An 11,528-nucleotide genomic window follows, 5' to 3' on the forward strand; every position below is an offset into this window, starting at 1 on the left:
CTTAGTTGATTATTTTTGCAGTTATCCTTTTGGTAGAGATAGTCTTTTAGAACTTAGTTATCTTAGTTTTGCCTAATTTGCTTGCTATTCTATTAGTTGGTTTTGCTTGAAGGTAATTGTTGTTAAAACTATTAATTTTGAGTGATAATTTATGCCCCTAATTTGCTAATAGTTAAACACTTGATTTTGTTGATGTTGTTAAACGCTAGTTTATATCTTAACTAGGTTAGACCCCATGTATTACACGGGTTGAATAAATGTAATTTTATATACTAAATAAAAAAATAATATATTTTCAAAAACCTCATTTATTACACGTGTTGAGTAAATATAATTTCATATATTAAATAATAAAAAAATATATCTTTAAGAACCTCGTTTATTGTGCGGGTTGAATAAATGTAATTTTATATACTAAACAATAAAAAAGTTATATTTTAAAAAACCCTGTGTATTCACGGGTGGAAGAAATGTAATTTTATATACTAAATAATAAAAAAAGTTATATTTTAAAAAAACTCCGTGTATTGTACGAGTTGAATAAATCTAATTTTATATAGAAAATAATAAAAAAATGTTATATATTTAAAAACTCTTTGTATTACAACGGTTTATCTATTGTTAAAAAAATCTTTCTAAATCAAAATGGATTTTTTTAATATTTTTTAAATTAGGTTAATACTATTTTAAATTTTTGGTTTGATAAATAACTTGTTTAATATAATTTCTCATAGTGAACAATAATAACATTAACAATAAATAATATACTAAATAATAAAAAAAAGTTATATTTTAAAAAAACTCTGTGTATTATACGGGTTGAATAAATCTAATTTTATATAGCAGATAATAAAAAATGTTATATCTTTAAAAACCATGTGTATTACACACTATTGTTAAAAAAAATCTGTCTAAATCAAAATGGATTTATTATATTTTAAATTAGGTTAATACTATTTTAAATTTTTGGTTTGATTAATAAGTTGTTTAATATAATTTCTCATAGTTCACAATAATAATATTAACATTAACAATAAATAATATGCATGTTTATCTACTGTTGAGTGAAACAATGCTTTTTAGGGGCTGTTTGGCAACATCTGAATGGCTAAGTGCTGAACCAGTAAGAGATCTGAACCATTAAGTGCTGAACCAGTAAGATGTCTGAACCATTAAGAGCTAGTATAATGCTTAACCGGTCAGAGACAAATGTACAAATTCAGATTAGAGGTATTAACAATTCTGACTCTGTATAAATCTTAACCATTCAGAGGCAAGTGCTGAACCAGTAAGAGGTCTGAACCATTAAAAGCCTCATTAAGAGGTAATCAAACAGCCCCTTAATTTAGATAAGACTTTACGATTTAAAGTTAAGTTTATGTCAATAATTTAGAGTTCCCAAATTTAATAATTTTCAATATTAATATACAAAACGATTTTTTTCCAAACGTGATAATACTAAACAACATTCGATTATTATTGTATAAACTATTCAGACATTTTGCATAAGAAAGAGAATATTATATTTTTGTGAGAATTTGTGTTGACGGAAATTGACTTTACAAAATTAATTTTAATAAAAAAACAATAAAGAGTTGATAATTAATTAAAAAAACGATAAAGAGTTGATAAGATTTATGTTAATTTAATTAATATTTAATAATTTAAATTAAATAATAATTATTTACAATTAAGGATGGTCTAGAATAATGACAAGTGTCTCTTTATTGATTTCTTTTATTATATAGTACTAGTTTAAGAACCCGCGAGGTTCGCGGGTGGACTAAAACACAAATGAATAACTTTAATTTATTGAAGTAATCGTTTGAATTAAATAACCGTTCAAGTAATAATAAATTAGTAAACTACAATGAGACAAATAATGTAATATATCCAGATGCAAGTATAGTCCTCTCACTGAAATAATTCTGATTGTTGAAGTTTTCAAGAATCGAAGGATACACAAAATCAATTAAAGTTGAAATGGGATCCGATGTATCAGTGATTAGAAGGTACGAAATAGGTGCCAAAACCGAGGCCCATATATCATGATAAGGATTTTGGACTGCAAACCAAAACTGATGATCCGGTATAGCAAACCTGGGATGTAACAAACCCGAAGCCAGTCAACATAAAACCCAACTCAAATGATGGACATTGCACCAGGAGACCCAAAAGGATGTAACCCGAGTGACAATACTGAACAGCTAAAGCCCAAACTTTGACCCCCTATGAACATCGCTTGTATATCCTGTCAAAATGCAATTCCTGATCCAACAGCTAGCAAGAAGGACTATATAAACACGCTGCCACATAAACTGAATACTGCTGCACATAGGAAGTAATGTTTCAGGTCTGAACATTCCAGAATTTCCTACTTCAACCCATTTCTTTAAGCCTTCATGATAACCGTCACATCAAATTAAATACATTACATTTATTGTCTCCATATTACAGTTTTTAACTAAAATAACAATATTGTACCCGAATATTTCCATGCTCGGCTCAGTGTACGGATTGTAAGCCGGCTTGAAATGCAACTTGGACATTCCTGAAACAAAAGATGGCATGAGAACATACTGTATTTTCGATACGCTTAAGAATAATATACTTTAAATGATTTGGCATAAACAAAGATTATATTTGATTTAAATCATATTACTCGTAGCAAATTACAGTATCACCCTTAATATGAAGGAGGTTAGTATTTACCCAAACAGGAGAAGAAGTCAAGCAACACGCCTTGCAAATCCCCGAGACTTAGTCCACGATCACATATTAACCCTGAACAACCCATAAATAGAATAAATAAAACAATTTGTGGCAACTTCATCTGGATCTGTCAGAACCCGAGATAAGAACATATGATATTTAATCTTCAGCTTAAATAATTACTGAGAATTTGTCAAAATAGGGAATTTTTTGAAATTACACACCTCCCGATAATGGATAACTGAATTTTTTTTTCAATTATTAGCAAGTATTTCACTGTATACAATAACAAATAGAGACAGAAATACCTTCTATTTGATGAAACTCAGCTAGGTGGGTCCGGTCAACAGCCACATTTCTGAAGACCCGATCAATACTATAGTACCTTTTGGCTTCGAAAGGTTTCTGCAAATTTTAGCAGATAGATTAAAATGCAGCCTATAACTCTTACTTCAACCCCAAATGGAAGAATATAGATAAAGAACCTATATACAAAAGGTTAAAACACAAAAGCATATTTATCTCCTCAAAACATTTTTCTTTACTAACATATAAACAAAATGATACAAACAAATTGATCATATTTGTATAAATCAAATAAATTCAAAACAAAGTGACATAATGAATTCAAAAGTATGTTGATTTAGACAAAATGAATTCAAAACACTCACTTTTAGGCATAAATACTGGTCGATATCTTTTATTTGACGACAAACTAAATCTTTATTAATATAGGGAAAGCCAAAAGCTTAACCCAAACACCAAAGTATTTACATCATACATATTACATTCTACCAAACGAATAATTAGACTTTGAATGTTTTCCATTCCTCCCATTCAAGTGTATTAATTCTTGCTCAATTTCTAATCCATGGGAATCCAAGAACTTTGACCTCTTCGATTATTTTCTGCTAGGATGCCTGCTTTTCGCTAAAACAATAATGCTAGCATATGCAAATTGCAATATGTAAACATAGTAGTAACAAAAGTAATATCTTATCACCATGAGAACCAAAGTGCCATTTTGGTGGAGTGCATTCTCTGCCTCGGTAATAGTGTTCTCACTATCTTTGGTAGGGATGAGCATTTGGTACCGGGTACCGGTACCAAACCATATTGGGTATATTCGGTACCGGTTCCCATTTTCTTCATTTTTCGGTACCGGTACCGGTATTTACGGGTAAAACACCGGTAAGTACCGGTGTATTCAGAACCGGTACCACTTTTTCCCGTTTTTCAGTACCGAACGGGTACCGTGCTGATCCCTAATCTTTGTTGCTTATGATTATTACACGCTCCTCATGCCGCTGCATTAAAAAGACAAACATATAATAAAATAAGGAGTATATAAAACAGATTCTAGAAAGTAATTATGCACACAATATTCTTTTGAGCAAAAATCCTCATGTCGCTTAATTTCACTTAATGCCATTTCTTGATCACCTTTATTTATTGTTCGCAATATTAAACATCAACAACTACTTAGCTTGACACATGTAAGGTAACCGTTGAAAAGAAATTCATGTTTAGTAATCTTATGATGCAATACAGGCACATTTACTCTATATTAAAATACACAGTTTCCATATGGTTAAACACATTGGTCTGCATATATATATATATACATATATATATATATATATATATATAATTAGTCACACTTTTACCTGCAAGAAAGCAATCAAGACTTTGGAAACGCCCACTATTTCATGTTTAGGGATAAAGGGTAGAAAAATGTAAAAATTAAAAACTATATTTAACACACCAATTATGTATATAAGTGCTAAAAATACGCTAAAATAGCTAATATACGCTATCACTAATCATCTAAAAAATTAAAATAAATATATAAATAAATAAAAACATCCGCTATTAATTGTTGTAGGGTTTGTAGCGACCCTTCACCTATACGCTACGCTATCCGCTATAGCGGGCGTATCGAGCGCAATTGACAACTACGGATTTAAAACTGTGAATTAATCTTCAACAATTAACACATATTTCATTAATACTCAAATCTTATTAGAATAATGAATTTCCTTAAGGCATTGCCATTCAGAATTTGGCCACCTAGCAGGATCAATATCTTCATTTGCAGTTATTATCCCTGAAAATCTGGTGGTAGTATTTTGATCCATCTATTATAAGGGGTCTATAAATGGAAACGCGTCAAATGGGATGTATAGTTAAGAATTGCCCAAACTCAATTTTGTTTGCGTTTTTTTTTATTTCAAGGATTCATATTAGGGGCAATTTATACAAACTTGTAAAATATCATATATACCCTTGCAAAATTATAAATATCATATATACCCTTACAAAGTAGTTGAAATATCATATATACCCAATTTATTAAAAACAATTTAATAAAAGACAATTTTACCCTTATTTTTATATAACTTTGAAATCTCATATATGACATTTACCTTTAAATATTATATTTTCTCTTTTCTAGCTTAATTTATTTAAAAGCGAGGGCCTGAGATAAGCAAGGCGCATAGCATAAACATACAAAGATGGAAGAGTCCATAGGTTGATGAGAGAAAAAGCCATGGACAAAAACCATGATAAGAAAGAAATTTGGTTGAAATAAAATACCGGCTGCAGATCTTCGGAAGGCAGACCGCCCCATCAGTAGTTAGCAACACATCCTTAAGGTTCCGCATGCCCTCAATTCTTAAGCTTTATTAAGTAATGGTCGCTTCTGCATTCTATGAAAATCGTTAGTGAAAATCAAAGCTACACATGATAGAAGATCTGACCTACAAATTAATGACTACACATAGCACTCAACATGCATATAACTTAAAAAATAATGCTTCAAAAATGACATTCTGTACAAATAAAAAGATGCTTTATAATAAACTTTAATCTTAATCAAGGGAAACCTTGAACACATGTAAAGAACAATGGAGAACCTTGACATTTTGCCAAGAATCTTAATTCATGCTAAAATTGTTATCAGTAAGTTGTATGTATAAGAACATCGACTAATTTTTTTTTCTACAGATGCAAGCACCAAAAATTAATGTTAATCCTAAATGACCTCAAATATTATCAAACTGAATAGGGCTTGTCAGTGTCATATTTGTATCATGATCTTAAGTGATTCCATATTCACCCCATGTTAATAAACAATCTTCACTGTGACTCTTGAATCAATAACATTTCCAAAATCAAATTCCTCTCGAATTCAAAAAATAATAAGGCACAACGGTAAACTAAATATTCCGCAAAAAATTTGGTTGTTCGTCAGCTTCAACCTAAAAATTTTAATGGAAAAAATCAATCGCAATCATGATATGATATGAACCAACTATATACAAACAACTTGTATACATACAACGACAGAAAAAAGAAACTTACTTTGAAAAGAATGCACAATAACAAAAGCGTAATATGCCTTCCAATGACATTTGACAATACTAAACCATAACTCGCTATTCGATATCAACATAACTGAATAAAGCAATCAAGCCATAAAAATATTAAATTAATGTCAAAGTTTACAAAACTTGCACCAGAAAGAGTCTACTTTGAAACCTTGTTAACCGTACTAAATGAAAACGACACCAGTTTTTCCAACGTATTGTGGGAAGTGTTGCAATTTTCTCTACTTATAACATACCATATTCATCAGGAGAAGCATGATAGTCATACCTTGTAGCAATAAATGAGCCACCTGTAGTACGCCCGAAGTTGGTTCCTTCATGACACTGTTACAAAATAAATAAATAAAATTAAATGCAATATTATATAGTGAGGAGGAATAAAAAATACAACAAAAATAATACATACCAAAAGGTACGAATGAAGATATTTACCAAAACTTGGTTGTCTTACTTATTTGGAGTGCTTGGATCGCTCGTCATCCTGCAAATGAACAAAACTACTGGATTGTATTAAATAAACGTAAAAGATAAGACATAAGAAAAGGAACTTATGAATACTTTGTACAATAAATTTGTTTTTAAATTTTAACAAAGAAGAATTATATAAGTTATGATTATGGTTATAACTTGGAATGGATATCATGCCCATCGGTGCATTCTGCATCAATGAAGTTGAAATCATATTAATCACTTTTTCCCCAACTAAAAAATTTAAGTTTAGACCCACATCAGCTAAAGGTTTGTATTGGTGATACAAACAAATTGCACTCACAAAAGAGTTATTTCCCATTCAAACCCCCAATGAAAATAGACATTTGCAGCAACTGTAAGGACATTACGTTCAACACCAGCCGCAACAACAAATTGACTAAATGCAGCTCTAAAAAAGATCAGTTGTTGGTAATTTCGACACAAAACCGCAGTTTAAGCATATCATTATAAAGAAAAGGTATTCTCAAAGTAAATATCAAGTTATAACAGAACGTAATCCAAATAACATGAATCTACCTTTGCTAGATCTGTGCCCCAAACCACAAAATCACTGGAAATACGAACTCAAAATGAAAGAACCTTACCTTGATTGTCTGAAGAACATACGTGCAGAAATAGATCAGTAGTCGAAACCCTAGTTTAGTCGGCCTCCTTTAATGGTCTATGGTCTGGACCCTAGATCAAGGAGAAAGATGTAAGAGCAGAAATTGTGGCGATTTAGGCTTGAATCGACATCACCAAATGGAACGATGTTCTTCTTCATTGATTTAAGGATGAATACAGAAAGACAGAGAGAAAGAGAAAATCTGGATCTAGGTTATTGGGAATTTGAGAGAGAGAGAGAGAGAAATTGATTGCCGCCCAAAGAAGATTTGTGTGGAATATTAAGTTGACAGGTGGCAAAAACAGGTTTAAGCAAATGCCAAGTGGCCAAAATTGTTTTGTTTTAATATAAGTAATAGATAGTATAGATAGTTAAGCCCTTGATATGGAAAAGGGCCTCAAAATTTTATTTTGCTAGGCCACAAAAAATATTGAGCCGGCCTAAGCCTATCCTCCCTTAACTTAATTATCTCTTTGGAGAAAAGGCATCGCTTCTTTTTATTCGTCTAATCGGTCTCGACATATCCTTCCTTATTCTAAAAGTAATCCCGACACTTGAAGTACAATAGCCAAACTCCAAAATCATTTGGCTCATTCCGAGGTGAATCTTGATCGGTTATTTAAAGGGGAAGTGGGCAAGGGAGATCGAATACGTTTTTGGCTCTATCCTTTGGCTATCTTCGGGCTCGCTTAGGATTTCTTTTCCATATCTTTTTAGACTTGAAAAAGACTATTTTTGAGATGGTCAAGATAGAGCATGGGGCGACATCTTGGAAATGGAAACATACGGTTTGGAACAGACATGAAGGAGTTGAACTTAAGAAACGTCAATATAGGTTCATAGATATGCAAGTTCTGTGATAATTCCGAACAGTGGCGAAACTTGAGATTTCTGACGGGGGGTCGAAAACTTATATACCCAAAAATTTCTATAGAACCAGGGGGTCGAAAACGTATATACCCAAAATTTTCTATACGAAAACCAGTATATTACAATACTGAGCGAAAGGTTAGGGAGATCGGGCACCCCCGGCCCCTTCATAGCTGTGCCCCTGATTCCGAAGAAACATGCGACCATTTGTTGATTGTGGTTGATCGCACGCAGTTTTGCTTCTCAGATTTGGCACCGTGTCTCGATATGGTGCGGTATCCTTCCTTTATATGCGTTTTCTGTTTTTGATCTCTGCTCGGTCCACAATTTCTATTAGTTGGAAAAGATAAGAAGTAAGTTGCTTCAGGGGATCGTTCTCACAACGTGCTGGTGCATTTGGAAAGCAAGAACCGGTTTGGTTTTTCGTCCGAAAACAAGAACATAATTGGTGTTATGGAAGATGTCAAAGCGCTAAGTTTTTTGTGGATTATGAATACATCGAACTGCAAGGACGTAGTTTGGAGAAACTAGGTAACTTGTCCATTGTAATCGGTTTTGTTGTTTGTTTCCTAGCGTCTCGCTAGTTTTAATGAATGTTGTCGTTCCAAGTTTTTTTTTTTTAAATCTCTTTTACATAATCATATCATACTTTGCACATGTATGATTCCAACCTACATACCCAACATCCGTGCAATAAGGGAGCCTAGGCTCAAGTTTAGAGTACACTACGGTTATTTTTTTTATTTTGTCTATCACCATGTGTCCAACGTTAGAAATCTACAATTATACTAATTCTTTTATTATAAAGAAAACTTGTTAAGACCTTATAAAATAAAAAGTCAAGGTATAAATAAAATAAAAGTAGATTAATATTCTATATGATCATATCATCAACTAAAAAAGATATTAAACCTTATTAACTTATATTTTAAGTCTAAGAAAAATTCTGATATAATCATCAACTAAAAAAGATATTAAACCTTATTAACTTATATTTTAAGTCTAAGAAAAATTCTGATATGTTTTATGCTGGGTTTAGAACCCCATGAGTTACAAGGGTTGAATAAATGTAATTTTCTATACTAAATAATAAAATAATATACCTTTAAAATCTTCTTTATTACACGGGTTGAATAAATATAATTTTATATATTAAATAATAAAAAAAATATATTTTTAAGATCCATGTGTAATGTACGCGTTGAATAAATCTAATTTTATATACCAGATAATAAAAAAATATATGTTTAAAAATCCCATGGATCACATAGGTTGAATAAATGTAATTTTATATAGTAAATAATAAAAAAGTTATATCTTTAAAAAACCACGTGTATTACATGGTTTGAATAAATCTAATTTTATATACCAAATAAAAAAAGTTATATCTTTAAAAGATACTAACAAACATACTCGATACGTGATGGATAGGGTGATTGCGGAGATGGTTCTTGAAAAGAAGACAAGTTATTCAAGAAGCAAACCAGCAGCCATTTGAGTGTGGTACCAATCCCGACAATTTGATTTATAAATTATGTAATAATATTGATATAATATTTTTTTAATAATGAATAAATAAATAAATAATATTTTAATACAAAGTTTGGTTTTCGTGATAAATAATTTGTTTTATTTAATAATAGAATTAACTTCCGTTTTGCACCCTATGGTTTGGTTGTTTTAACGGTTTTGTCCAAATCGTTTAAAAAGTGTTATTTTCCTCCCTGCTCTTTCTAACTTATCACCATTTTGCTCAACGCCTCTAACGACGTCCATTTCCATTGTTAAAATTTGTTCACGTCCCCCCCCCCCCATGAGGGGCATTTCAATATTTTCCAATCTAAACCTTTTATCCTTTTCATTTTAACACCCTAACTTCACACAACTAACTTTATTTTAAAACTTAGTCACCACCCAACACCACCACCCAGCAATGTCACACCCCAACCAATGGCGGAAACATCAGAGTGAGACAAACGAGATTGTTTGAAACATCATAACGTACTATTGTGACAATAATTTAAATAACGAAATTCATTTCATTCATAATTCCAAAGATACATTGTTTCGAAATGAAATATGGCATTCAAGTAAAAGATTACATAAACAAAATTTGGTGCATTTCTAGTCCACCCTAAGTTGATTTCTCGAGATTTCATCATCAATTTCCTGCAACATGTATTAAAGTATATGTCAACAAAAAAAGGTCGGTGAGCACACAAGTTTGATTTACATAGCATACGTATAGACGTCTCTAATCCAACATGGCAATTTTTTCACTTAGTTACGTATCATACTAGCATGCAAAAACTAAAGGTCAAGCCAAAGTGTCCACTAGTAATCTCATCACCGATGTTAACAAGACCGTTATGATAGAATACTTAACAATGACCCCCCAAACGGGCGGTGTGTTACTCCTATAGTGTTATACATGTTAAGGTAGGCTTGCGAAGTTAATGACAATTAGGTTGCATGAATGTATTCTAGCATGTATAAACATAAAGTATGACAAGTACCATGTTTATGGATTGAGTGTTTGCATAAGATTAATTGTATGTGTTTAGTCAGTTAATCTGTTATATATGTTACAGTTTCACCCAAAAGTGCTTTAAAACAGAAAGAGGGTCAAGTATACTCACGGTTTGCAAATGCTGTCCACAAATGAGTTGAACGAATTGGAGGATGGAGCATCGAAGTTATCCTAAAAGGATAAACAAAGGTGTGTAAGTTCTTGGGAGTTTGATGATAGGAATCAATTTAGAATTTACAAGTACAAAATATGAAAAATATGTCTTGCTTTAGATACTTATTTGGACACCGTTTCTAGGTAGTGTTCTTCATGAGTGTTGCACTCATTGGAAGTCCAAAATGAGGAGGCTATAACTAAGACAAGTCCCACCTTATCCTAACATTCAACCATTATTTTGATTGGTATCATTGTTTGGTTTTGGGTTAGATAGCATGTATATATATTAATATGAGTAAAATGCACGGATAGTCCTTGTGGTTTGTCAAAGTAACACCCTTAGTCTCCAACTTTTAAAAATTACATTCGTGCTCCCTATGTTTTGCTCGGTTGTTACTGAGATGGTCCCTAGAGTGGATGACAGTTAGTTTTCTCTGTTAAATGTGTGCGAAATGACTAAATTGCCCCTAACAAATTAAAAACTAAAAAAGATATAAAGATTGGTGGCCCCCTAATCTTCTTCCCCTCTCTCTTTCTCTCTCTCTTAAAATACATCACCACCTGCACCTTAAACCTACAACCACCACCTCCACCGTCACCGTCACCTTCAGCCCACCACCATGAACATTAGTATCCGGTTCACAATGAACCCCGCATAATCCCGTGAACAAAAAACCGTCTTACAATATCTGCATATCGAAGATCTTCGAGATTCGAAGTGTATTTTAGACGTGCTAAAGCCTTAATTCCTACCTCCTGTCAAGTAAATATT

General features: G+C 31.9%; 1 protein-coding gene across 6 annotated transcripts; it reads right to left on the reverse strand.

Moving 5' to 3' along the window:
• Nucleotides 1–1,795: 1,795 nt before the first annotated feature.
• On the reverse strand, nt 1,796–7,540 carry LOC110884118 (phenylalanine--tRNA ligase alpha subunit, cytoplasmic). 6 transcript variants are annotated; one of them, XM_035978598.1, is made up of 9 exons: nt 7,181–7,540; nt 6,537–6,585; nt 6,373–6,428; nt 5,311–5,416; nt 3,716–4,019; nt 3,021–3,117; nt 2,713–2,784; nt 2,485–2,551; nt 1,796–2,398 (listed from the first exon to the last, which is right to left on the reverse strand). In XM_035978598.1, the coding sequence occupies exons 5-9, from the start codon at nt 3,797–3,799 to the stop codon at nt 2,380–2,382; spliced, it is 339 nt and encodes a 112-aa protein (XP_035834491.1). In that variant the 5' UTR covers nt 3,800–4,019; nt 5,311–5,416; nt 6,373–6,428; nt 6,537–6,585; nt 7,181–7,540; the 3' UTR covers nt 1,796–2,379. The 6 variants fall into 6 exon arrangements, with proteins under 6 accessions (XP_035834491.1, XP_035834490.1, XP_035834488.1 ...); XM_035978597.1 differs by having other exon boundaries at nt 5,311–5,423; XM_035978595.1 differs by having other exon boundaries at nt 6,511–6,585.
• Nucleotides 7,541–11,528: the final 3,988 nt, after the last annotated feature.

This window comes from Helianthus annuus, chromosome 10 (assembly GCF_002127325.2).
Source record: "Helianthus annuus cultivar XRQ/B chromosome 10, HanXRQr2.0-SUNRISE, whole genome shotgun sequence".
NCBI lineage: Eukaryota > Viridiplantae > Streptophyta > Magnoliopsida > Asterales > Asteraceae > Helianthus > Helianthus annuus.

Coding starts and splice junctions, on each gene's coding strand:
- LOC110884118 (XM_035978598.1), bottom strand. CDS start 3,799: ATGCTCATCCCTACCAAAGATAGTGAGAACACTATTACCGAGGCAGAG. Junction 2,785..3,020: donor TGAGTTTCATCAAATAGAAG/GTATTTCTGTCT, acceptor TGGGTTGTTCAG/GGTTAATATGTGATCGTGGA. Junction 2,552..2,712: donor TGACTTCTTCTCCTGTTTGG/GTAAATACTAAC, acceptor CTTTTGTTTCAG/GAATGTCCAAGTTGCATTTC.